We start from the raw sequence: 26766 nt of genomic DNA on the forward strand, positions 1-26766 counted from the left end.
TATGGCCAAGCGGAGGGATGTTAGCAGCTGCAGTCCACTTATACCCACCCCCGAGCAACACCTTTCCAGTTTAAAGGGGATGATCGATACTTGGACACTGACCTTAAAAATCAGTCATATGAGCCACAAAACAAGCCCAGCGCGGCTGCCTGGTTTTGGGCCGCTGGGAAATTAGCTGCGTAAGCCAGGTTTGTACGTGAGGAAGGGGAGGAAAGGTGGCAAAGAGGATCCAGTGCAAGCGAGGAATCTCCCCTCAGATGCCCACTCCCTGTCTATAATTCCGCCACGCTTCAGTCTGCAAAACTTTCAACATAGCTGCTAAACATTTGAAAATCACAAAATCCAAACAACACACAGCAGATAATTTCATGCATGAGAAGGCAAGGGAAACTGGTGCTATTCAGCATGATGCCAGGTGCCATTCTCTTGCTCAGATCTTTTTCTTGGCTTTCACCAGGCCTCCACAATTACTTTGGTTTCTTTGAGGAAACAAGTACATAGTCAGGGGTAAATCGAGAATTTTAAGTTCCAAAATACACCCAAAAATTGGGTTCAGCTTATCTGCGACTGCACATGCTAATACTTTTGAAAGTATCTGTATATGCTCATGGATAAGCCCATCCACAGATAAGCTGGCCCTCAAATTTTTAACATCATGAAAAATGTGCCACCCGCAGATAAGCCAATTGTGAAAATTGATCATTTTGGGGATCAGCTTATCTGCCCATAATAACAATTTAGCAAACCCTTAGTAAGTCCCAAAGGTGTTCTTACAAAATAAAAATAAAGAGCTGATCATGAAAAATGTGCCACCCTCAGCTAACACACATGTTCTGAAATATTTGTATCCTGGTATCCTGTATGTCCAAATATCTTGCCCCTGTGTAGAGAGGGAGACAACTTTGACAGAAACAGGCAAAGAGGGCTGAAACATTGTTTAAGCCCTGGGAAGCAAGACAATACAGGTAGCCCTTATTTAGCGACCACAATTGGGACCTGCAACTCAGTCATTAAGCGAAGCGGTCGCTAAGAGAAACCACAACTGTGCCTACAATCTTACTTCAGCTTTCATTTACAGACCTGTGAAGGTTGTAAATGCAAGGATCGGTCGTAAAGTTACTTTTTCATCACCGTCATAACTGCGAACAGTCACTAAGCAAGGACTACTGATATTCGGAAGTGGCTCGGGCAAATGCCTCCCTGATTCACTGGGTATAAGAGGGAAGGGAGGAGAAGCACAGCCTTAACAGATTCTGTTGTTATGGCCTATCTTAGATTTCCCTGTGGAGATGATTTTCTGGTCTAGTCTACATAGCTGGCATCCAGTTAGCAGCCTAATTGATGCACCAGGTAGCATTAAAGGTCTCAGGAGAAGTACTTGAGCAGAAGCCAGGCTCTTTGACTCAGAAGAGCCACCCTCCAAATCCCACTGGAGACCCAAGGTAGAGAAGAGAGAGCCAGAGACAAAACTCAGGATGGTACCACTCCCTCTTTCATGTTTGGGAACCAGCTGGACCACCCTTGCATCTCACTTCAGCTCCCCAACTTCCAGACCTGGAAATCGACAGGAAGACAGAGAGGAGGCTGTCTGATATATGCAATTCTGTCCTCTAAGAGAAGGAAAGAGCGGGCTTAGGAAGAACAGCCAAGGAGTTTCTGCTGCTGAGACCGGGGGCTTCACCTTACCCAATGGGTGTGCCAGCCCCACAAGTAGGAGGATTGGGGAAATCGGCTAATCCACTGCAAGGGAAAACACCATGCACACTGATGGATGCTCCCTTTTATTATTCGCTTGTCCCAAGGCTGGGCCCTGAGCTTCCCTCATCTGTTGAAGCCTCAACTCAGCTCCCCCTTGTGCCTGTGGGGAGGGGCTCCAGCAGAGAGAAGCAAAGCAGACTTCCAGGAAGGACAGTCACAGAAACATTTTAAGGTGTCCTTTTATTAAAATGTGCGTCACTGTTCTGTGTGGCTTGCTTCACTGTTGTCTGGCTGTCAGCGTGTTTCCTGGGACAGCCACTGTGGCCTCAGCACTTGAGCCCGACCTGAGGGAGTCTTCAGGTAGTTCGTGGCCTGTGGCTCCCACCCATGGCAATATAGACGTCAATGGGGACGTTGGGCAAGGTCAGGCAGTGGCACCCTGGACATCTTCGCAGCTGCCTGCCCGGGAGAGAGAGAGGGGGGGGGAGGGAGGGGGGAGAACCTCTGGGTTTATCAGAAGCTGCAGATGCACCACCACAGAAGACAGCAAAATCGTGTCCCAGAATGTCCTCCTTTTAAAAGAGAGAAAGAGTCTTTTCTGGGCAGAAATTACTTTCTAAACTTCACTGACTTAGCCTTCCCAACATACTGCATCGTTCATTCCAGCTTTCCCTCTGGCTGGAGGCTCAGTGCAAAGGGACACAGAACAAGACACAGATCTGATCCACTGGACATTTACCCAGGGGGGCAACCCATAGCTTGTATGTGGACCCAAGTCCCCTTTTTTCATAGCCTTTGTGCCTTACTGAAGTTCAGTGGCAACCTGATGAATTTCATCCGCAAAGAATTTGGAAATGGTTATCAGAGGGAAAAGGGGGCAAAAGAACCCCCAAAGAACATGCTCCCAGAGATACCCCAAAAATATCCCTCTAGTGACACCACTGCATCATGGGCCACGCTGTGTAACCCTTGGAGACTCTACAAAATTAAAAATGCAAGGAGGAAATAACTTCACTAAAAGGAAGTTCTGTTGCACATCCCCTGCTGAAATAAAGTAAGGATGTGCAAGAGTAGCCGTGGAGGGAGGGAAGAGAGAATTTGGTCCTGGACTAAAGTACTTTCTCACACAACATTTCCTACTGTTCTTCAGAAATACCCATCAAGGATTTATGGAACATACTACAATTGTGTCTGAGATCCTGAATTCCTCTGTAGTTACGATATAATTCAGGGGGAAGAAACCTGGTATCCCTTAACAACATTGTGCCTAATTCCTGCCTTACATAGTTTGAAAAGATTGTAATTAAAATAAATGTATGGGAAGCAGACATGTTGCAAAGCAAAGGGCCAGTTCCAGTGCCCACATAATTTCCAGTCATGCTTCTAGATCCCAGGGGCATAGATACTTCCTAAGAAAGCGTGCCCACCAAAAAAAAAAGACAAAGATAAACGGAGGTGGCAGAAATCATCCTTGGAGATGAGAAGCCTCTGGTGGAGCATCTCAGCAGATGGCCTTCTGCTGAACAGATGTTGGTGACCAACCACATCACCAGGGCAGCTGTTTTATGACAAAGGAAATCTCCACAGGCAACCGCAAGGGTGGCCATCAGGCAAACTTCGCCCTGTTGGTACTTGCGCACCATGTCTCAGCGCCATTATGAAAGGGTGGAACTTGCACTGTGACATCACCACGTGAGTTTGGTCATTTTGGCATCATCCGGGCTAGGAATGGATACCAGTGCAAATCTCTCCACCCCCTGCAGCTGTACCAACTATTCTGTGAGCGTGTCCATGTCGTGCCTCTGCCCCAATCCAACAAGGCTGCTTTCCCGGCTTTAATCCAGTAAGACGCTAAATTATTTCTAATAAGCCACTGCTGTAAAACTAAAGACAGAAACTTATTTTTTCCTTAGACCATATTTCTAGGATAATTTCCCTTTTCTAAAATATATCTTAAAACTCTCCCAACAAATGATGAACTATTTTTATACCTTATAAATTAATTTATTCTAACGCGCATCCCACCTACTCACACACATCCTTGAGGGCACCTTCTTATGTTCAGTGCTGGGCTTGCTTTTTAAGCAAAGTTAACGTGGTGTTCAGTGACTGCTGGAAGATTCAGCCCCGAACAGCCATTTCCCCCAGCAGGCGTGAAAGGACATTGATGGATTTCTTTGGACCGCTTCTCTTTCCAAAGTTAGACCCCCCACACACACTTAGATCAACTGGCCGCGCAGAGCCAGAAAAGTACGTGGAATCACCATTGACTCTTTTCTTTAAAGGGAGAGGAACATGGGTAGTTTTGCTTGTCTCTGCAAGCTCTTTGCTCACCTTGTGGCAGCGCGCTCGGGGGCTACTGGCTCCTGAGTTTCGGGGGCCGTTGCCAGGCTGGGAGAATCTCCTGCCTCTATTGGAAATCTCCGAGCTTGTGGGGTCTCTTGGGAGCTCATGTCCGAGCCCCAGACCTGTCTGAGGAAGAGGAGAAGGGTGAGTGGGGCAAGGCCCCATCCCTTGCCCCACGCCACGCACAAACACCACTTCAGAGCCCCCCAAATGGCCCTAGAATTGACCTCAGAAAGGGTGGCCATGAAGACACAGCAGAGGGATAAGAAGAGCAAATGAGTGCCTGCCAGCTGGGCAAGGCAAGGGGGCCCATAGAGGGGCCCAAGAAATTCCTGAGGGCCACCGCACTCGTGCATTCATCAGCCCATTGCATGAGTGTGATTTTTGTATTCCCAAAAGTTACGTGTTAGATTTTCAAGTGTTACTGCTGAGCCTTAATTTTTATGGATTTTTTTTTGTAGGCAATGTCTCAGAATTACTTTGATACATAAATGGGGACGGAGAGAGAAATTTGAAAGTCAGTTCAGAGTGTTGGAAATGCAACGGAAGCAGCCATGCCTCTTCTCTAAAGTGATCTCCCCCCAGTTTTGTGTCACTCCCACTATTATGTTGTTCAGGAAATTACTGAAGACCTGGTTCTTCTCCCAGGCCTTGGGGACAGAGGGACTATGGAGCCTCCTCCTTGTTTGGCTTTGTTTTATTTGGATCTGACTTGTTTGGGTCTTGTTTTTATTTTATTTTATATTGCTCTTCCAGTCAGCTGTCTTCTTTTAATATGTTGGCTTTTAGTTGTAAGTCACCCATAATCATTTAGGAGTCAGCCAGCCTATAAATTAATTAAATTTTTAAAACATTTTTTAAAAAATGCAACGAGTGATCTTTTGGATGGGAATGTCACCAAATATCTAGCATTTCTATATTCCTGATTAATGTAATCCAGCCTTGGTGGAACCACAGGTTATTAGAAACTTATTCATAACCAGCTCCATGACCCAGCTGCCCCTCCTGCTACCCCACCTCTGAAGATTTGTCATTGTACTACATATGGCTGTACTAGTTATTTAAATTTGATCGTACGCCTTTCGTGGCACCTGGATCCTGGCACAGAAGTATTCTTCAGGAGAAACGTCCTAGCACGATGGCTGGAGATGCTCCTAGTTGAAGAACCGGCTGTGTCGGATGGCACCGCCCGTCCCACTATAGAGAGTGATATCAGGAGCGCTGCACCTGAGGGAGCCTGGTGGCTTTCTTCCTCCTTCAGAGCCTCTTCCCCCCAGCAGCTTTGCCCTAGCCTTACCTATCAAAGGCGGAGGAGTGCTCCCTAGAGTCGACCTGGCAGCTTGAAGAGCCTACTGTAAAGGGCAGGCTGGAATAGAGCCCAGAGGGAGGCAACGACTCCGGTTGCATTGTGACCCAGAAGGGTGGTGGTTGCATCACAATGGAACCTGATCTTCTCTCTGCTTGGAGTCCCTAGGCTAAGGAATCCCAGACTGAGACCTCCACCCAAGTCATCTTCAGGCCATTCCCTTCCCGATCCTGGGAAGAATGAAAGCCTCTCGCATCCAACTTTGGCTTCTTCCTGGATTTCTCCAGGAACCCATGTGGTGGGCAGGAAGAGAAAGGAATGGTGAGCGAATACTCTCGCATGAAAAAGCCAACCAGACTGATATGTGGTACCTCCAGAGCAAAATTGACCTGGAAGACCAACACTTCCTACATAGTGCCTTGTTCCACCAGCAGGTAAGAACTTGTTTATACTTGTATACCATGAGTCCACATCAGCATAAGTGTTTACATGGGAGCGCCCAGCAATCCCCCCACCCCCTGCTTAGCCTGCCTCCCTGAAGATGGATGGCCAGCCATTCTGGATCACAGCAGCCACACTTGTTTTGTGGCTTTCCTTGGGAAGAGACCTTACCTAAGCTGGAGAAAAATAACATAAAACAAAAACTGCTCTTAAATTGTCTATACATTCTATTAGGAGGTTTCTTATGAGAAAGGAAACGTCTGTTTCCAGATTCTTCAGATCTGAACTGTCATAACATTCAACTACACAACTACTGGCTGTGAATGAAGTTTGTGCTCTCAACATACAGGATAGCAGCTTCCAGGTTGATCAGAAGTAGCCATGCTACTTTAAAAAAGCCACAAAATGGAGTTGTGATCTTTTTGTAACAGCTACCAGCAACTAAGGAAATCCCTCTGTTTCAACAAACATGGATTCTGATCAGGCTGGTTAGTGAAAAAACAGCTGCCACCAACTTGAAGAATAAACTGCTACACAACTTTGTGAGGGCCCTACCATAAAACTGGGCTTTTAAAGGATTTAGACATTAAATGCTTACTTAAACATGACAAAGATACTTTGTCTAACAGCAGAACAACTTCCTTGCAGCAGGCTTTCCTAAGCCAGGGCTTCCCAGGATTCAGCTCATACCCAGCTTATGTAGTCTCTTATCTACACAAGTAATAGCTCTGGCTACCAGACAGTGAGACCAAGATCAAGGTACAGATGTGCCTCAGCACATCCTACTTCTGAACTGCTGTGATGCACTCTGAATTGGCTTTTTAGAAGAGAAGACTGGCCTAAATGGTCTACTACTAGACTTACTGACCACAGCATCTTCTGTGTTCCTCTAGACACAATAATTGGTGGCTTTTGTTTTGATGTTTCAAATGTTTGCTCTGAGAATTTGATCTGATCAAGACAGACAATATCAAAGGTGCCAGATGCATTTCTGCTAGCATTATTCAACTGTAGCCACTGGTGTAAGTTGATTGGTATCCCATCATTTCTCTTGGGAGCTGAAAACATCACCATGTAGTAGCTTATGTTGAAAGATGGAGGCTTATCCAAGCCATTGTCACAATTCAGAGGAGTGGAGACCCAAACCAGGATTTCTTTGTATCAAGTTTCGACCATATGGACCAGATTTCTCTAATCTTGTGTCCTCCAGGTATAGTAGCTGCACTTGCCAACCAGGGCCAAGAAACGACTCTCACCTGAGTCATATTGAACCTCCCTGTCCTAACCAATTCAACTGCTGAATTTGGACTGATGATCAATTCTAAAGCCCACAGTCTCTTCCCGGTACATCCAACAAGTACAACTCCTTAAGAAATTATCTCCATAAGTAAGACAGAGTTTGAGGGACTTGTAATACTTACTCTTAAGGCTTGCCTGATGTAGCTAGACCCAAGCCCTGCCAAGTAGCTTCAAGCCAGCAGACTTCCATGGTGTGGAAAACAGGCAAACTTAACCATCCATGTTCAACCTAATAATGATTAGCCCTACCTACACTACAATACGAGCTATAATAATTTCTTACCCAAGGCCTCACAGCGTTAGGCCTCTTGGTAGGTTAACCCATCATCCCCCTGAAGGGCACTGCAGATAGTCCAGGACTGAAGCAACACTTGTCCTGCTGAGGAGTATATGTGCCTGCCTCTCATTGGTGCAAAATCACTATCTCCCCCCGTGGTCCTCAGGTAACACAAGGTTGCATCACAATGGAGGCTCAAAGTTTCAAGATGTCCAATCTCAGTTTCACCCCTCATCGAAGGACCTTGTCTGGGCAGGAAAAAATGATCTAGCATCCTGGGCTGCAGCCAATGCAGACCCTGGTCTGGGTGGAGAAGGACAGCGATGTATATACTTTGTGATGACATGATGTCCTGAGAATGACAGACGAGCAAGTTAAAGACACGATGGAGGAGTTTCTTCTCTCCCATGGTTACCAGATGGGCAAAACCATTGGAGAAGGAACATATTCAAAGGTCAAAGAAGCCTTTTCAAAAAAACACCAACGAAAAGTGGCTGTGAAAATTATAGACAAAGTGGGAGGACCAGAAGGTAAGAAGCAGAACACAAAAAGTTGAGGCAACACAGAGGAGATTGAACAGGATGGTATGTCTTTTTAGAAATGGATGCCTAACTGGATTTACCTTTCCAAGGGCCAGGTTTCCCCACTGCAATATTCTTTCCAATAAAATCTGTCCTTCCTCTAAAGGAAATCTACATTGCCATAAGCCCAGAATAAATCCACTATGACGTCAATACAAATTAGATAATTTGTGTTATTTCCACGATGACATCATGATGTATGTGATGTCACTTGCTGTTCCCTGTCCCCACATGGACGCTGCTGTATGTTGCCCCTACAAACACACACTCTGCATTGCTATTCTACCATCTGTTGTATCATTTGCAGCTTTGCAGACTCTAGCCCCTTTTGCATCCATCTCACCAGGAGACATTTATCTGGCTAAAGGCAATGAACTATAAGTACCATTTCAGAAATCTTAGACCAAGGGTGTCTAATGTGGCACTTAGAGGCTCCAGTCTGCCCACAAACATAGCACGTTCTTGGCCCAATCTGACTTTTAGGAAATAGATTAATTAAAAAGAGAGGGAAAGCTGGCATGCTGTGAAAAAAAAAGAAACAAGTTTCCAGCATTGTGTAAGAATGTCACATAAGCCTATAGAATTCTTAAGAAGATAAAAAATGCCAAGGGACAACAGTCCACCATTTTAATGAAAAGTTATGCCCACTGGCCTGGGAAACAAAGGAAGGGGAAGCTGATGGGGGGCAAGGAACTTTTAAGAGAGCTGGAGATCTACATTGGTTGATAGTCATGTCTCTTATTTCAGTTGTATTTTGAACCTTTGCAACTGGATTTCGTAATTCTGGTTGGGCCCCTGGCTTGCCCTGCAATCATCACAGGCAGAAAATTCACAATTTCTTCAAACCTGACCTTGGCTTTGTGGGAACTTTTAGCAAACTGGGTCTCGTGCAAAAGCAAAGATGACAAACAGTGGAATGAATGGGCACTAACCAGCAGGTTTCTCTTTCCCAAAACTTCCTTGGCTGTGATTATTCATGATCAGGTAACTTCCAGGATACACTGCCGCACGTGCGATACATGCAAAGCTTTTTAAAAAGCTTGCAACAAAACTGTTCTTTCCAAAGCAAAAGCAGATGTTTAAGCCAGCAAACCACGTGCAGGCTCAGCTTACATTAGCCTTTAACTTCTGCCCTTCCAGGTGTTGTCAAACTCCAAACTCCCAACATCCCTCACTATCAACCATCCTTATTGGAGCTGCTGGCAACATCTGAGGGCTGCCGGTTCTGCACCCCTGACCTCCTCTTATGGAACCCAGTGGAGATATCTTCTTCAAAGGCCTGTCTTTGCCTCAAGTCAGGCAGGGGGCCATGAATGAAGACCACAGCCTTGTAAACTCCTTTTCCCAAGGAGGCTCAGCACCCTGCCTGCTGATGTCCTTTGACCATGACCACTTGTAGATTTTGCCAAACTTTTAGTTACTCTAGCTGATGTTTACCTATTCTCTGTTACATGACAGGGATGTCTGACCAGTTCTACCCACCATCCCAAATTTTCAAGCATATCATTATTTTTAATGGGATACAATAGGAAAATAATGAAATACATGTGATGGGATCCTATTTAATTATTTAAATTACTGTACATCCAAACTACATTTAATCCAATATATTTCTGGCCTGGCCCCATCCTCTTCTCCATGGTGTTTGACACAACAGTCAAAGTATAACTTTAACCTGAAAAACACTGTGGATGTTACTTATGCAGATTTACCCTGGTTAGTACAATCATGGTTTATCTAATCAATTATCATTTTCTGAGTTCACCCAGCATACTGATCCACAAACTCACCTCAGCAGTAGTTTCCTCAGTAATCTATGCTAAAAAGCATTTGATTCATTTGGGGCTCAATGTGTCAGCCAAAGATACAGAACGATTTTCTTCCACCTATTTTGGGGGTCATTAGCAATTCGGGGAATTATTTTTAAACCTGTCTTGTAAAGGCAGAGCAGGAGCACTGTCAAAACATGCTCCTCACTTTGCCTGCGCAAGTCCCAGTAGGCAGTTGAGTACCACAAAGTTGAAAGCCTCCACGCTACATTAAAATGTAATTATTAGAAGTGGTACATTTATTTCTTGCCCAACCTAAATTTGTTTTATTCAGGGAAGTCATACAATTCCATTTTAGGGGCTTTCAGTATTGCAAAGTTTGAGAACCTCTGCGCTACAGTCCTTGTCCCCTAAATGCCATCATTGGCCCCACTCCCCCAAAGGTTGTCTGTGTGTTTCAGCTGAACAGCACTGTACTGGTGGTGTTATACCTTTAGTCATTTAAAATTCTGTACAATTCCAGAACTGTGGAAGAAATCAAGATGCTGCTTTGTGCTAGAGAGCTTAGTGCTAGATAAACATGATTCAGGTCCAGGATACCGGATGAATCAACATAATATGGGACAAATGTTTCCAGTGTCATCACCATTCGAAAAAACTAATTCTTCCTCTCAAGGAAATTATGGTTGAGCAAGCCATGAATGTAACATGGGAACATGTTCATCTCCAGCTATCTATTGTCTTAATACTTCACATGCTTTGGCTAATTCTGGCTTTTACCTCCCCAGAGTTTATCGAGAGATTCCTGCCTCGGGAGCTCCAGATTGTCAAGCGCTTGGACCACAAGAACATCATCCGGGTATACGAGATGCTGGAGTCCACCGATGGAAAGATCTACCTGGTGATGGAGCTGGCAGAGGATGGTGATGTCTTCGACTGTGTCCTACAAGGAGGGCCCCTACCTGAGAGCCGGGCCAAAGCGCTCTTCCGTCAGCTGGTAGAAGCAATCCGCTATTGCCACAGTTGTGGGGTAGCGCATCGTGACCTGAAGTGTGAAAATGCCCTCCTGCAGGGATTCAATCTGAAACTTACAGACTTTGGATTTGCCAAGTTGCTCCCCAAGAACCGCAAGGAGCTGAGCCAGACATTCTGTGGCAGCACGGCCTACGCAGCCCCTGAGGTGCTGCAGGGCGTGCCCCACGACAGCAAGAAAGGAGACATTTGGAGCATGGGCGTGGTTCTCTATGTCATGCTCTGTGCAAACCTGCCCTTTGACGATACAGACATCCCTAAGATGCTTTGCCATCAACAGAAAGGGGTCTCCATTCCCGGCCACTTGGGGATTTCTGAGGAATGCCAGGACCTTCTCAAAAGCCTCCTGGAACCAGACATGATCCTGAGGCCTTCCATTGAAGAAGTGAGTTGGCACCCATGGTTAGCAAGTTCCTGAGGACAGGACCATGTCAAAATTCTCCCCAAATAAAAGGGGACAGGCTGTTTCCAAAATGCTCACATATATTTTAACGTTATGCTCAGTTTCTAGTCTATCCTTAATCCACCCTGAGAAGGGGCGCATTTTGTATATTCCCCTCTCATCAGAAACTACATTCACTTGTTCAAAGATGCCTGCAAAGGTGGAGATAGTTAGAAACAACTCGAAGACCAAGAAAAAGTAGAGCAAAGGTGCTTTCTTGCTGAAATTTCTTTCTCAGATACAAAGAATCATGTTTCCAATGCTGAATCTAAGAAACTTCCCATAGGAATCAAAGGACAGCATGTCTCCTCCCCCAGCTGTTCCTCAATAGCACCGCATTAATCACTTTCCACTGGAGGTCTCCATAATATCACAAGTGGGAGGGATGTGCTACCATGCACCAAGCCAATGTATTGGTCCATCTAGTACTGTAATCCACAGAGTTGCCAGAGCACCCTTTCCCAACCTGATGCCTTCCAGATGTATTGAAATTACAAATCCCAGAACTTCTAGCCAAAGTCTCAATATATCTTAGGATGAATAATTGAGGAGGATGTGGTATGTTCTGAGGTACAGATCTTCCCAGTCCTCCAAGACTGAAACAATTAATTTGGAGATGCCAGGAACTGAACCTGGAGCTCAGCTGTACAAAGCATGGGCTCCAGCAAGAGATTAGCCATAGTGGTGTGCAAAATGTTTTGAATTTGAAATGACTCAAATTGGAAACCCCACTCTGAGCACAAAACAGGCCATCTTGAACATTTGGGGAATGGATCAGGCTCAAAACAGTGGTTTCAGAAGTGAAAGACTCTGTTTGGAGGTTGAAACACCTCCCAAATTAACAAAACAGCCTGTTTCACACTCAGTAACTCACACTCAAAACGGGGCATTTCAAATTCAAAGTGGTTTGAATTCTAATTATTTTGAACTTCCCTAGTTAGCAAATACATTGCATGAGCTTCTAGATACTAGCAAGGGAACAGTGCTCCGGCACAATTAACAGAACGTTTTCCACTGTAGTGCTTGTTAGAGGTTTTGTCCTACAACTTCATCAACTTCAGTCAGCGCAGTCAATGGTCTGGCTGGCTTGGAAAGAGAGCTGTAGTCGGACACGTCTTTCACTTTATGAACTTGGCAAGACAAGTTGGAGGGTGTGAGCCTCTTCTTCACGGTGTCACCACCGCCTGCCTTGGCTTTCCAGTTGAAGGACAGGGGGCATATTTGTCAACCAAATCCTCCAGGAAACTGTCAAGTCCTATCCTGGCAATGCTCCCTGCCCTCTAAACAGCATTGTGTCTGGCAGAGAATAAGGTCCAGGCCTTATTGCTTTGAAGCTTACAGAGGATAAAAAAAATCACAAAACCAATATGAGGCAATTTCTGTAGAACTCCTTTAATTGCTGTTAATGGCAAGTCTGTAAAAGGCCAAGAGAAAGTCATAATTACAAAACTAACAGCTGTTAGAGTCACTTGTTCACCCCAGCTAGAAAATAGTCCAGGGAGATGCAGTATAATTTAAAAATGAGATAATATTGCACAACCAAGGAAAGGAAAAGAAAATAATTATGATGAAACCAGAGCCTCAGGACATCTCTCAGCTCCAATACCAGGCTCTAGGCTACCATATTCTGTCCCATCACCACAAACACTTAAAGCTGGGGGGTGGGGGGGATGCTTTCTAAAGACCATCTTTCTCAGACATTTACCTATAAGCTCTTCTAGACACTCCAGTAACAAGGCCTTGTCCAGACGGGCCTATTTATGTGTTCGCGCCCTCACTATAGGCTGTTCAGTCCCATCTTTCAGGGGGCAGAAGAGAAAAGCCACCACGGCTCCTTTCAAGACTGATATCCTCCTGATCCAGAAAGCTTGGTTTGATAGACCCAAAGAGCAGCTCTCTCAGGAATGTGGTGGACCTGGTACTTGTAGAAGGCAGATATCTTCATTTTTTAAGCACTAAATTATTCTAGAACGGCAAGCACTCATGCGGCTTGCAGTGTACCCCGCTCCCAACTGACATTTTAGGACAGAGTTGCTAGCTGCTCCTCATACTAAGCCATATTCATGGATAGCCACACATCTATCCATGATCCTTCCATTTCAGATGGCCATCTGCATGCACAGTAAGGTGTTTTTACTGCTTGAATCAAATCCTGGCTCGCGTTTCCTATGGACGACCAATTTGGAAATCTCTCTTCCTCTTAATTTCATCTAGTTTTAGGGCTGACTCCTAAGTCAATTTTCCTTCAGACAGATACTGATCTTCATGAGCTGGTTGCATAGAGGAGCCCTGGAAGCATGTCTTTATGTTATCAGAAACAGCTTGGTGACCTTGAGAGCAAAGAGCTTCCATAGATTTCATAGATTACGTTTCCCTTCTTGACCTGCGCTGCACTGACCCTGCATTGAGTTACCTGCTCAAGGGACCTCCTCTCTTAGCTGCTGTTTATAGCAAGAAAGAGGAAAGAGAAAATCAGGGGTAGCTCCTTTATTCCTCCCTGGCCCTTTGAGACCCCAAGCTCCACTGAAATATTGCCCAGCAGGATGGAAAGGAGTCGTCTGGGCATGGCTAGAGCAGCTGTCAGAGTTGCTAGCTGCTACTGTCACACAAAAGGAGGTTTGATGGCTCCAGAATGAATCCATCCCAAATCAGTTAAAGCAGGGACCTTGTACCATCAGGGGGAAATATTAAGTTTGGCTTCAGAACCAATTCAATGATCTGGCACTGATTCCATTCAAATTCGATTGGGTGTGCACAGGAATAGCTATCGGTATATCACACCCCAAGAAGATAAATCTGCCTTTTGGACCCATTTTAGAAAACAGCATGATCAATTCTGAGGTCAGAGATTTAAATAATTATAGTCTGACTCAATTGCAATGCAGCAACAGCTAAATCTGAAGCAGATCAAAAGAACCACACTGCTCCCCCATTTTCCCTAAAGGGAAGATGCCTGTATAGATTATCATCTCGGGAGAACGTGAATAAGGAAGCAACCTTGCCAAGACAGATTTGGCAAGGGTGGAGAACAGCCAAAAACCTTCAAAGAAGCACGTTTCTTCCCAAAGATTTAAATCTACAGAAGAGGATCTACGGGTGCTCTTAGTAGCAGCAATACAAGGGGAAGCCTGAAATGTGTGACGCTCTGGCGAATATGGATCCTTCTGGGAAGATCCAGGGTGAGTCTTCCTAATAAGGCAAGGGATACGTGAGTCCAGGCCATGCTCTAGAGCACTAACTCAATGGACATGCTACCCCCCATCAGGGCCCTTTAAAAGAGATCTTAGCCATGATTATTAGCACAGCCCAGGAGGAACATCTTCTGGGGCTCTTTTCCCTTCCATAACTGGAACTTGTGCAGGATACTCCAAGGGGTTATGTGGCAAGGAAGGCCTCAGAACAATAATTCTGTTTTTAAAAAGTGCTTCAATTCCCAGGAAAACTGGATCAGCTTACATCTGGGGGTGGGAGAAGAGAGATGGGTTTATGCAAAAGTGAGTTCCAAACCATGCACTGTGAGTCTGAGGGGGCCTGTAAGAGCCACAAACACCACACAAAGTTGTTATAGAGTTGTCTTATTAAGACTGGAGTTCGCAGAGGTAAGCAAAGAGATTTGCTCCTGCAAATCCTTAGAAGTTGTTTGGATTTCAAGACACAGAACAAGGCATAGCTAACAAGCTGCCAGACTGAAGACATATAGGTAGAATAATCCTAATTATTTCTGAAGGTCACTCAAATAGGGATAATTCACCCTGCCCCATACTAATAATCCATTCTAAAATGCCAAAAGAAGAGAGAATGAAATCAAATCCACACTGCCCTGCTCTTGGAGAATGATTTCTTCAGGGGACTGTCTGGAAAGACCCCTCTAGCACACACACCCTTTCCACCATTGCTCTTCAACCCCTCTGTACAACCTAGCCACCATCAGGATCTCAGCAAGGATTGTAGTCCAAGTTCCCAAATAGGATTTGAGCAGAGATGAGATGTAGCCAGCCCAAAACACTTTTACAGAAGAAAAAGGAACCAGGTGCTCTGTGATTTAATTCACACTGGATGGTGCAGAGGGGGGAAGGGGCAAGGATGAGCCCAAGATGCACATGGGGAGCGATGGCCCTTGTTATTCCCAGTCCTCCCATTCTTCATCTTCCATCTGCAGATGGGAGGGAGAAAGAGACAGACAGACAGACAGACAGACAGACAGAGAGAGAGCATTCAACAAAGGGGTCATTTTAGGCATGATGCTGCAGAGACAGAATGTAAACACTGGCAGGAGTTCCACAAAGCACCAGATTGGACTCAGAGGTATCATTTCAAGCATTTTAGTTATTAAATTACTTGGCCAACTTAAAGTTCAAGCCAAGATATTTTTAAACAAAGACTGCAATTTTATCTTGCCCATGCTTTAGTTTCACTGTTGTGCCTGCCCAAGACGTTATTTCTCCAATCAGAGTGTTTACTGGGAGCATATATTTCAATATAAAAGAAAGCTCAACAGAAAAAGTCCTGACTACTGATGGTAAAGAGTTTCAGATGACTGGTCATCAGTTTAAAACTAGTTTACTCTATTTAAATAAAGCTGCATTTTCAGCAAAAGTCAATATTGATGCTTGTTTTAAAAACATACAAGAACTTAACTGCTCATTGTTGGAAACAAATATATATATGGAAAAACAAACCAAACAGGACCTCAAGACAGCCTAGCCCATGCTGAAACAAAGTTTCTGTGTTGTTTTTTAATTCAGTCGTGCTAATTTATACCCTGCAAATCCAGCTAGTGGCAAGTCAAGAAACAAAACAGCTAACCCATAGCCCCACACCTCCAGATGCTTTCCTGGGTAAATATCTTCTTTTACCACCTCACGTGAATCTTTCTCTCCTAGAGCAATGGAGTTTCTGTAATCCTGCCCTTATAGAGGGGAAAAGCCATCTACCCCCTCACCCTCAATTTGTAAGTATAGCTGAATCAGCATATAATATAAAGAGAGAGAGAGAGAGAGAAGCAGGTGGACTGTTTAGAATTCTGAAATATGTAGCTCTAATCTTGGCTAGCACTGGTTCCTGGTTGCCAGAAGCAAGTTCCAAGAGCTCTTTTCAGCACATGGCTGCTTCCCTTTACAAAAAGGGCAGGCATGGATTATTATTTACCAGAGTGTTTCTCAAACTTGGCAATTTTAAGATGTATGGACTTCAACTCCCAGAATTCCCCAGCCAGAGTGTCTGGGGAATTCTGGGAGGTGAAGTCCACACATCTTAAAGTTGCCAAGTTTGAGAAACACTGATTTACCAGAATGACACATCCAACATAACATAACGTTGCAGTACCCTGTTAACAGAAACACGTGGGAACCCCCCGAAAATTTCTTCTGAAAATGCTCTTAAGGCCGCAATCCAACACACAGCTTCTCTATAAAGGACAGGTTAGCTAGTCAATGGACTGATTCCAGAGGAAGTAGGAACAGTCTGTACTGTCAACATTTCTTTTTGTGTTTCTGAGAGGACAGTAATCTAGCACACTCCCAGTTTCAGTTCCTTATCAGTAAAATGGTAACCCTGACCAAATGCTGTTATTTGGAATTCCCACATATAACTAAACCCTCAAATTAACAGGCTAAAGTAGGGAAGAGTTGCCTGTTCTAGCCAAAAGTCCATTAAATGGTGGAGGCAGGTGTAAATGACACAATGCACGTGTAAAATGCCAAACGGATTTTGTTCACTGCATCTGATATCCACGAAACTAAGGTTCAATAAACAGAAGGTTTAATATCAACTTACACCTCTCTCTGATACTTCCTCAGCTGCGTCTGACCATCCACTGGCTACTAGAGCTTACCTCTGCAGAGATGTCTACTTTGGCAAGTGCCAACTGAACTTCTTCTTCTGTCATGTCCAGGTCAAAGTCCTTTTCCCAGTCCTCACTAATATCTGTGCTCGAGCCTGAAACAATAAGAAAAACACCATGCATGGTCTGCTTCAGCAGGCTTTTGGAACCTAACAATGAACATTTAGTATGAAGCTGCTGAAGCTTTGTGGTAACACACCAACAGTTAGTAGATGCCAGCTTCATGGAAGCCACCAATTGGCAAGCAGTCTTCTTAAATGCAGCCTGGGTATTTTTCCAGAACTGTCAAAGATCTAAAAGGATTTTGCCCTGAAACAACCCCAACTATCATTCCTTGTAAACAAACACATCCTTAGAAAAAGCTGGACTGAAGGTTCCCAGCTACTCACCTTTCTTCCCATTGTTGGATGGCGTGGACTTCCCGCTGTCCGAATTGAGCTCAAAAAGTCGTAAGTCCATGGGCACATCCTCTCGCAGAGTCTCTATCCTGCTCGCTGCCTTGCTCTCCACACGCTCCTTGGGCTGCTCTGAAGAGGGCTTTGCCTCCTGAGGAGCTGGAGAAGGCTGTGCAGGCTTCCCTGGTTTAGGCAAAGAGACCTGCTCGTCTCTGGTGGCTTCCTGCAGCTTCTGAGAAAGGTCCCCAGCTCCAGCAAGCTGGGCTCCAGTTTGTGAGGGGGAGGCAGGCACAGCAGTGAGGTTTGCAATCTGAGTCACCAAGGAGATGCTCTCGCTGCTCTCTGATGGGGTCGCCTCTGCTGGGGTGGGGCTAAGCAGGGCCCAGCTTTCCACAGAGGCCTCCAGCGTTGGAATAGCTTCTTCTGCAGAGATGGGGGAAGTGGGCTTTGTGGGTTGGGAAGACTGTGCGTGGTTGAGAGCTTGCGAGGAGGAGGCCCCAAGAAATTCTTCTGTGGCAAGAGAAGAAACACTGATGAAATTGGCAAACAATGTCAGGAAAACAAAATGAGGTAAATCAATACAGCCTCATCCCAAGATGATGCTCCGACAACAGTATTCTCCTCCCTGCACATAGTAAAACTAAATAGGAAATATTCTTCCTATACATCAGTGTTGTCCAAACTTGGCCACTTTAAGATGAGTGGACTTCAACTCCCAGAATTCCCCAGCCAGCCATGCTGGCTGGGGAATTCTGGGAGTTGAAGTCCACTCATCTTAAAGTGGCCAAGTTTGGACAACACTGCTATACATCTAGCTCCTAACTACTCCACTTGCTTCCCCACAACAGCCTTAAATCCCTTCTAAATGTCAAGGCAGGTTCAACTTTATGTATTAATTCCACAGCAAAAAAAAAAAAAAAGACACACAGCAAGAAAACTGCCACTAATATTTCCTAAACTCTGTCCTCAAGATGTCTGTGATCTTTTCTCCTGTGAGTTTACACTTTCCAAAAGTTGGGCACTGCTAGATTTAGAGGTTGACCAGGCAATTCCTGGGGGACATAACAAGCAAAGAAAGGAGGTCCCCCCCCTTCAAATTTACCCGAATTAATAGTTGAAATCACAAGGTGAGCTGCAGTGTTTTCCTTTATTCTACCCAGAGTTTTGGCTTCATTCATATATAATGCCAGACCAAGATTTATAAAACTAGGATTTGCTGAACAAGTTATATTGGTGTACATATAACAGTAGCTAATGGAGATTCAGTTTGAGAGCCAGTTTGGTGTAGTGGTTAAGGTGCCAGGCTAGAAGCCAGGAGATCTAAGTACTACTTCTGCCTTAGGCATGAAGCCAGCTGGGTGACCTTGGGCCAGTCATTCTGTCTCAGCCCTACGAAGGCAGCAATGGCAAAAAAAAAATCTTGCCAAGAATATTGCAGGGACTAGTCCAGGCAATTGTCAGGAGTCAACACTGACTCGAAGACACCAAAACAAAAGGAGGGAGGGAGGGAGGGAGAGAGAGAGGGAGGGGGAGGGGGAGAGGGAGGGAGGAGGGGGGGGAGGGGAGAGGGAGAGGGGAGAGGGAGAGGGAGAGAGAGAGGGGAGAGAGAGGGAGAGAGAGAGGGAGGGAGAGAGGGGGAGAGAGAGGGAGGGAGAGAGAGAGGGAGAGAGGGAGGGGGAGGGGGAGAGAGAGGGAGGGAGAGGGGGAGAGAGGGAGGGAGGGAGAGAGAGAGGGGGAGAGAGAGGGAGAGGGAGGGAGAGAGAGGGAGGGAGAGAGGGAGAGGGAGGGAGAGAGAGGGAGGGAGGGGGAGAGAGGGGGGAGGGAGAGGGACAGAGAGGGGGAGGGGGAGAGAGAGGGAGAGGGAGGGGAGGGGGAGAGAGGGAGAGGGAGAGGGGGAGAGAGGGAGAGAGAGAGGGAGAGGGAGGGAGAGAGAGGGGAGAGGGAGGGAGAGGGAGGGAGAGAGAGGGGAGAGAGGGGGGAGAGAGGGGGAGAGAGAGGGAGGGGAGAGGGGGAGAGAGGGGGAGAGAGGGGGAGAGAGGGAGAGGGAGGGAGAGAGAGAGGGAGAGGGAGGGAGAGAGAGGGGGACAGAGGGAGGGAGAGAGAGGGGGAGAGAGGGAGGGAGAGGGAGGGAGAGAGAGAGGGAGAGAGAGGGAGCGAGAGGGGGAGAGGGGGGAGAGGGGGGAGGGAGAGGGGGAGGGGGAGAAAGAGGGAGAGGGAGAGAGAGAGAGAGAGAGAGGGGGAGAGGGGGGGAGGGAGAGGGAGATTGATTCACACATTTTATAAAGCCAAGTGCCACCTGATGCCTGAGAATGATTTTCAAACCAGGCCTTTGTCATTACTCTGTAAATTGTCAGGTATCTTTGCAGGACGATATTAACAACGGCACCAACACTGCTTGAGAATCCCTAACGGGGAGTTGGGCAGCTGGCAGACTAAGCACCTTCTCCATGGCCCCCAGAGCATTTTTGGTATGGGAAAGGGGATGTTTACAAGACAAAAATACTTTATTTTTCCACCCCGCCCCCCATCCTCAAACAGGCCAAAAGGGTCAGCCCTGCTCACTTTAGCAACATCATGAGAAATGCCAGGGGCAAAGAGAGAGAGTCCCCACACCCCTAAATAGAGAATGCTAGAGAAAGCTGGGCAATTGCCTAAAAGATCCACCTATACCTTGCCACCCCAAGGAAAAGCTTTGGGGGCTAAGGACATTTGCAGGCTTTCTAGGAAAGGGGCATGGCTGGCTCAAACAACTCCAGTTGGTACGGTGATGTCGAATAAGGGCTTTGCAGCCACGGGCCCAGTTTGTGCTAGTTTTAGCCTTCTTTCCAATGCCTAAGCTGAGGGGGGTGGGCTTAAAAATCGAGCAGTTGGCAGCATTTCAAGTCCCTGCCCCCCACCTCTCCCCTAGGGATGCAGAGGGGAATTGTTTGCTGGGGTTTTTTCCCCCACAGCCCCCAGCCTGGTCTGCTCCACTTCCAAACTCAACTTTTCTTTTGCCAATCTCTCCCCCCTTCTCCAAAAGTGGTTCTTTCCAACAGTGGAAGGAATAAAAACCTTTGAATGATAACGCCAAACGCTTGTGCCCTAACCAAGCTCGCCACCTCAGTTCTTGCTCTGGGCATCTCCACCTTCAACTGACAACTAGAACAAGAATTTTTCTGACCAGGGCAGCTGAAGGCTAGCCATTTCCCAGGCATTTCCTCCATCTTCCCAACTGTCTTAGGCACTGACAACATTCTTTTCCAAACATCCAGGGAGATCTAATGACTGCGTTGCTCACTATTACCACTGACAGGCTGGGGGCCTTTTCTTGGCTCTTGAGGGCCACACGCACAGGCTCTTTGGCTGCATCCTAAGTATCTTACGTTGCCAATCTCTGCTGCTGACTGTAATCTGCCTCACTTTGCATTTTATCATTCCATTTCGTTAATCTGTAGAGAAGTCATCACGGGGTTGCACCGAATGGGACAGACATCCTTGCAGGCAAGGAACTGAATAGCCGTACTGGAAAAACTCTGAAAGGACCAGGGACCTTTCAGTGAATGGCCAGACCTTACCTTCCTCCTCCTCCTCCCATCCTGGCTCCTCAGAGTGAGCACTTTGCTCTGCCCGCTGCTTCAGAGCCTCCCTCCGGACCTCCTCCTGGGGTGACAAAGAATGCATGCAACAGTCAGCAACACTTCTACTGGCTCTTCTGCCAAATGGGGAGGGGGAGAGAGAGAGAGAGAGAGCGTGCGCAAGAGAGCAACCTCAGCTTCCTGGCAAAACAAATTCTCCCTGGGCAAAGGCCTGCCTTTCCAAGGGGAGGGGGGCTTTCTGCCAGGCTCAGCCAAAAAACCCAACAGGATGCAAAAGCAGCACCAGCGGGGCTACAACCCAGGGATGTAAGCAGAGGCAAAACAGAAGCATGCTGGGGGCTGATGAAGGAATAATCAGAATCTAAAAGCAAGGCAGAAGGGGGTGAGACGTTCTCTCAAACATAGCGTGTTGAAATGCGACAGGAAGTATGCAAGAAAGGAATAAACTTGCTGTCCTTCCCTGCTATTATATGGCCAGGCTTCAGTAAATTATAAATTGGATTAAGAGTATCGCCTGAGCACCTTTTTGGCTCTTTTCGGACTGTAAGTCCAGTCCCCAACGTAGGACACAAAGGTTGCGGTAACTGGAACAAACGCATAACCCTCACTTGAGGAATGTTTCCGCAAACTCACCTGCTCCAACTGGTGGACTTTATAGAAGTAGCGCTGCCAGAATTCCGAGTGGGAGACAGCCACAGGCACCTAGAGCCATCGGAAAGAAGCATCAACTTTCCTAAACCATCACTGCATTTGTTTCACTCAATGTGCAATGCAAGAGAGATCAACCTGTGTAACCCCACCCTTACTGATCTGCGCATTAACCATTCCTCTGACTGAATGGACAAGGTGTGCATAGGTGCTTGGGTATAAATAAGCTGTTCCAGCAGTTCTAAGAGCAAAACCCAACAGATGAAAAGGAAGTTTGCTCCTTCAATTCTGCTGCTTCTTGGCAAGAAACAAATCCAGTGGTTTCCAGCTTGCCAGTACATTCTGCAGAGACCAAAGCCCTCCGTATCTCACACTGAGACCAATATGCTGGACAAGTTAAAAAAACATATAATCCCACAGATAGTTATTTTCAAGCGGCAAACCTCTATCCATTGGCTTGAAGAAAAGATGGAGGAACTCAAGGAACCAAGCTTACCATCTTGGAGTAGAGGGAGCGGATGGAAGGGCTGTTCCCCAGCAACTCTGATATTTCTCCTTTCTTCTCTTCCAAGCTGAAGTGCAAAAGCCAAGCCTCAAATAGCTCAGGGGGTCCTGCGGAAGAAAATACCATGTCCACCAAAGCACCATGGCTATGCCAAGACAAACAAGGATAGCCACAGTTACACAAGCTTCCTTGGCCCACAAAACCAAACACTGTTTTCTGCACTTACAAGGCCAGACCTATGGCCACTATCCTACTTTCAGATAAAAGTATGTGGACTTCTCAAAGGGAACAAAGCTGATCCTCCTTCCTTGTTTGTGAACAGGCTTAAATGACAAGACAACAGGAAGAGTCTGATGGATCCAATCAAGGATCTAAAGAAGGATGCCAGAAAGGGGAGGCATGGGAGACCAAGATCTATTGCCCAGGGACCAAATTACAGTATGAGAGAAAAGATGACAACAGTGATTTCCAAGAGTTATGACTACAACATGCAAAACAAACAAACAAAAATAAGTATTATTACACTCCATCTTTTATTTCCTAGAATAAAAAGTCCCAATTCACTAGCCTTCCTTGCTGGAAAGTTTGCCAGCATACCCTGGCTTTCCAGAAGCACAGCAGACAATATACCATCACCTTTACCGTGAAAGAGCAATGTACATGGACCACCACACATGACAGGAGAGGGGAACAGGGGACACTTGCATTCCTTTCCCTCAAGTTTCGAAGAGCTGAAAGGCAGTCCAAAGAGCCCTGCCAGACACCCACAGTCAAGCAAGCAGTGCTACAATCCTAGGGCCACCTCCCAGCCCGACCTCTTTCCTACGCATAGGGCTGGTTTTCAGATCTGCTAGCCAGGAAGCCATTCAGAGAGCTGGAGTCTCAACATACACGGAAGGCACTAGGCTGGGGTCAGGCGAAGGGAAAGTGAGGAAGAAAAAAAATATAGCAGAAAAATCAAAACACAGTTCAAATGCAACTTGGATCTTATTTGCAATGACTGCATGACAAATTTCTCAGATTTTTGCCATTAATAACTTGGCTTGTAGCCATCCAGACAGGCTTTGATCAGTTGTAGCTGAGTAAAGATCCTGAACCTTGACCTCCCCTTACAATATCACCTGCCTGCCGACCTCCAGTCTGTTGCTCAGGCTCTATTTGATCTTTCTACGATAGACCTGACAGACATTAGCTTTTTGTAGTATCAGCTTGTACTCTTGAAAGGTTTGCCTTTATGAAGGCTGGAAGCATGGTACGAGCTGCACTCATTATCTTGTAGATGGTGCTCCTGTTTTCCAGAAGGACTTAATTCCATATACTTCCCCTGACCAAGCTTTCCTGCCTGTGATTACCTCACAACTTACCATCAGGTTCATTGCAGTAAGTGGCAGGGTCAGACTGAAGGCTATAGAGCCGAGCCTGGAAGAGAACAGGCAGGTAAAATTAGATGAACAAGCGACATTCGCAAAAGGGAGAAAAGCTCTATTTTAGGGGCAGGAGGGCTGCAGGTGTACCTTGGCACTGTCATACAACTCTGTGGTCCCAGATGGAGTCGCCATCAGGGTGATGACGTCACAGTCAATGGTCTTATCTGGGGAGGGTGCAAATGTGTCTGAAATGACACCCAGGAAGTTGGACAGTCCTTTTCTCACTTTTTCAGTTGCCCCCGAAGAGCTTTCCGTCTTCACATACACAAAAAGGAACAATGAAAAAAAAAATTAAGCCACAGGAAGCAGAGATGACAGCATCCTACAAAATTTAACCAAGTGTTAGGTTATATTTCTTTATTTATATATCAAATTTGTCACCACCCATCTCATTGAAACGACTCTGGATGGTTTACAGCAAAGATAAAATTCATTAGAATACAATATGTCATACAATATTATATGTCAAAGCAATACAGAGTCTACTTGGTAAAAGCGTGCTAAAACAAATGAAACTCTGCCAGTATTTTCCCCTGCGACGTATCCCTTCACCTCAGTTACGAGACCCCTCACTTACAGCCAGCTTCTCTTTGACCACACTGGCAGTAGCAGCAATGGTGCAGGCTGTATCATGTTGGACCACCTGGGTGAATTCGGTCAAGTCACGCTTCATGAACTCCAAGGCCTCTGTAGACTGCGCAGAGAGAGAATGTGTACACTGACTCTTGTGGGGTAATTCAGAGTTACTACAGAATTTCAAACAGTTGCTATTAGTTAAAGGGGGAGGTGCAGGGAGCTGGCAATGGTGGAGCCAGAAATTTCTGAACCCTCCAGTGCATGACCAGTAAGAGAATACAATGGAATATTTTCAAAAAACAAAGCTAGACATCTGATGGGTCAATTGTCTTTTTATTATATGCAGTTTCTATTTCAATGTATTAAATAAAAACACATTTATTTCCATTCAGATTTGAAAAAAAAGGCTCAAATTAACAATAGTAACTAATTTGTACTACGTTACAATTCCAAGATTTATGCTCTGAATGGGGAACACCATTTCCAGCCAAGTTACCCTTTCCTATCTTAATGTTTGAAAGTTAAACGCTTGAACAGCAACAAGATGTGCTTTTTAAACCGTGCTTAATTAATGCAGGAAGGCTTTAAAAGCCATACATTAGAGTCTATCTGATTCATAACAACATGGGTAAGGCACTATTACTAACCAGACTTAATAACAGAGGAAACAAAGGCAGGTGATTTGCTCAAGGCCACCTGGCAAGTTTGTCAACAAACAGGAATTTGAGCTGGGATCTCATTGTTTCAAGTCCAACACTCTGCTCCACAAGCCAAACTAATTCTAAAACTGATCTGGAAGTTTGGGGGAGGGAAAAAGAGAGGAGAAATGAGAGGCCAGGACAAGTAGTTCCCACTTGCCAGCAGGCCAGTTTCGAGTCTGGACCCCTATCTCAGCCCATTCCTCTACAGAGAACCTTTGCAGTCCTTCCTGCAAAACCAGTGACTGACCAGTAATACAGAAATTCAAAAACCCTGTTTTCAGCAAAGAAGAGGGCTCAAGCAAGCATAAGCACCTATACCTCAAGATTAAAAAGCACCCCAAAAGTTGCTCCATGGAGTTTGTTATGACTGAGCAGTGCCTCTTGACCATTATCTTTATTTACTGCATAATTCCAAAATGGCTTGCCTACCTTCTCTTTGACGGTTTGAAGGCTTTGCTGTAGCCAACTCCTCCACCAGCCTCCATCTTCTCTGTTACAGGACAAACATATGAAGCTAAATAGTTGGTAACTATGTTTTAACATTTGATGGATTACATAAATCCTGTCAACTGTAGCAGCTTCAACAAGCCTAAACTAATCATAGCCGAGTATAATGTATGAATTAATATTACAATCGTTATTTTAATGCTTGGTATCGTATTTGATTTTTTAAAAAAGCCTAAATGGGATATTAGCAGATATTCAAACAGTCACCTTTCTTTTAACAGGTAGCAAACCTGAGTGATCTCAATGAGATTTGCTTCTAAATAAACCCAGTTAGAATCAGCTATGAAACAGGATGATATCGACTAATAATATTCAAAGATATGTTGAGAATACAAACGTCCATGGTGATATCACCTGCATGTTTATAAGGCTTGGCTCTATTTTTGGCATCAAACTCAAGCTTCCAGAATTTACAGTATGTAAAAAGGAGGCAACAAACAAAATAAACAGCAATTCCTCAAGCAGCATGTATTTATAATAGCACGGAAGAGAATTACAAGCTCGTGAGCCCATATGTCATCATGTAATTTAGTTTGGGTAGCAGCAGGAGAATGCGGGCTTACTGGATTCGCCATCCATTAGCACTGTTTCTCAACCTCGGCCCCTTTAAGAGGGGTGGACTTCAACTCCCAGAATTCCCCAGCCAGGCTGGCTGGGGAATTCTGGGAGTTGAAGTCCACCCCTCTTAAAGGGGCCGAGGTTGAGAAACACTGCTCTAACAAGCGCGATATGTTTAACTCGAATGACCATATGTCAGAAAGGAGCTGATGCCTGAACGCTATTCCTTAAGAACGGTTTCCATTCCATACAAGATTTCAGCCCAAAACAGTCGGCCGAGAGAACCGGGTTCAGATCGCTCGGCCAGCTCCCCGCCGACCGCCTCGCGAGCCTCGGAGAAGACCAAGCCGCGGAGCGCGCAGCGGTTCACCCCTTCACCCCGACCACGAGCCCGCGGGGTCGGCCAGGCGGCCGTCCTGGCTTTCCAGGGCCGCCACAGACCGGGCGATCCGCGGAACCTGGACTTGCCCCCTCGAGGGCCCGCGGCGCCTCCAGCCCCGAGCCCCGGCGCCCAGCAGCCCGCTCCCCGGGGCCCTTCGCCGCCGAGCCCGCCCCGCGCCCCTTCTCACCCCAGCCAACCGCCTCTCCCCAGAGCAGCCCCGCAGCTCATCTTCTGGCTTTCCCAGCAGCGCCAGCGCCTCATTTTAGAAACCAGAGCGCGAAGATCCCGGAGAGACGGGCCAAGCGCTCTTCACATGCCCAGAGAGCCCTCGCGCCTTCCTCCGCCCCGGCCCCAACAATCCCCTCCTTCGCAGCGGCGCCGCCCCCGGCGCTCCCGCTGAAGCTCACCCTTCCGCCATCTTGGCCACCTGACGTCACCAATATTTACTGACCTTTG

The 26766-nt window shown here is 46.1% G+C and overlaps 3 protein-coding genes across 5 annotated transcripts; 1 reads left to right on the plus strand and 2 right to left on the minus strand.

The window, feature by feature from the left end:
• Positions 1-1934: 1934 nt before the first annotated feature.
• FAM229A (family with sequence similarity 229 member A) lies at positions 1935-17119 on the minus strand. The gene is made up of 3 exons (XM_007431959.3): positions 17025-17119; positions 4033-4170; positions 1935-2157 (listed from the first exon to the last, which is right to left on the minus strand). The coding sequence occupies exons 2-3, from the start codon at positions 4149-4151 to the stop codon at positions 2055-2057; spliced, it is 222 nt and encodes a 73-aa protein (XP_007432021.2). The 5' UTR covers positions 4152-4170; positions 17025-17119; the 3' UTR covers positions 1935-2054.
• Positions 7539-11167, plus strand: TSSK3 (testis specific serine kinase 3). Its single transcript, XM_007431944.3, has 2 exons — positions 7539-7897; positions 10506-11167. The coding sequence occupies exons 1-2, from the start codon at positions 7726-7728 to the stop codon at positions 11165-11167; spliced, it is 834 nt and encodes a 277-aa protein (XP_007432006.2). The 5' UTR covers positions 7539-7725.
• Positions 12564-26766, minus strand: BSDC1 (BSD domain containing 1). 3 transcript variants are annotated; one of them, XM_088153715.1, is made up of 11 exons: positions 26718-26766; positions 25293-25353; positions 24164-24280; positions 23674-23841; positions 23524-23578; positions 22151-22266; positions 21640-21708; positions 20986-21070; positions 17423-17935; positions 17025-17128; positions 12564-15344 (listed from the first exon to the last, which is right to left on the minus strand). In XM_088153715.1, exons 1-11 carry the CDS (start codon positions 26726-26728, stop codon positions 15312-15314), a joined length of 1332 nt encoding a protein of 443 aa, XP_088009841.1. In that variant the 5' UTR covers positions 26729-26766; the 3' UTR covers positions 12564-15311. The 3 variants fall into 3 exon arrangements, with proteins under 3 accessions (XP_088009841.1, XP_088009835.1, XP_088009830.1); XM_088153709.1 differs by having other exon boundaries at positions 25293-25377; positions 26718-26743; XM_088153704.1 differs by lacking the exon at positions 26718-26766 and adding an exon at positions 26498-26695 and having other exon boundaries at positions 17423-17938.

This window comes from Python bivittatus, unplaced genomic scaffold (genome assembly GCF_059951505.1).
Source record: "Python bivittatus isolate LINGU-HERP-01145 unplaced genomic scaffold, Pbiv_v1 ctg000040_np1212, whole genome shotgun sequence".
In the NCBI taxonomy this organism is placed as follows: domain Eukaryota; kingdom Metazoa; phylum Chordata; class Lepidosauria; order Squamata; family Pythonidae; genus Python; species Python bivittatus.

Coding starts and splice junctions, on each gene's coding strand:
- FAM229A (XM_007431959.3), bottom strand. CDS start 4,151: ATGAGCTCCCAAGAGACCCCACAAGCTCGGAGATTTCCAATAGAGGCA. Junction 2,158..4,032: donor CCCGAGCGCGCTGCCACAAG/GTGAGCAAAGAG, acceptor TCTCCCGGGCAG/GCAGCTGCGAAGATGTCCAG.
- TSSK3 (XM_007431944.3), top strand. CDS start 7,726: ATGACAGACGAGCAAGTTAAAGACACGATGGAGGAGTTTCTTCTCTCC. Junction 7,898..10,505: donor CAAAGTGGGAGGACCAGAAG/GTAAGAAGCAGA, acceptor TTACCTCCCCAG/AGTTTATCGAGAGATTCCTG.
- BSDC1 (XM_088153704.1), bottom strand. CDS start 26,571: ATGAGGCGCTGGCGCTGCTGGGAAAGCCAGAAGATGAGCTGCGGGGCT. Junction 24,281..25,292: donor TTCAAACCGTCAAAGAGAAG/GTAGGCAAGCCA, acceptor CTCTCTGCGCAG/TCTACAGAGGCCTTGGAGTT. Junction 21,071..21,639: donor AAGTCCACCAGTTGGAGCAG/GTGAGTTTGCGG, acceptor TTGTCACCCCAG/GAGGAGGTCCGGAGGGAGGC.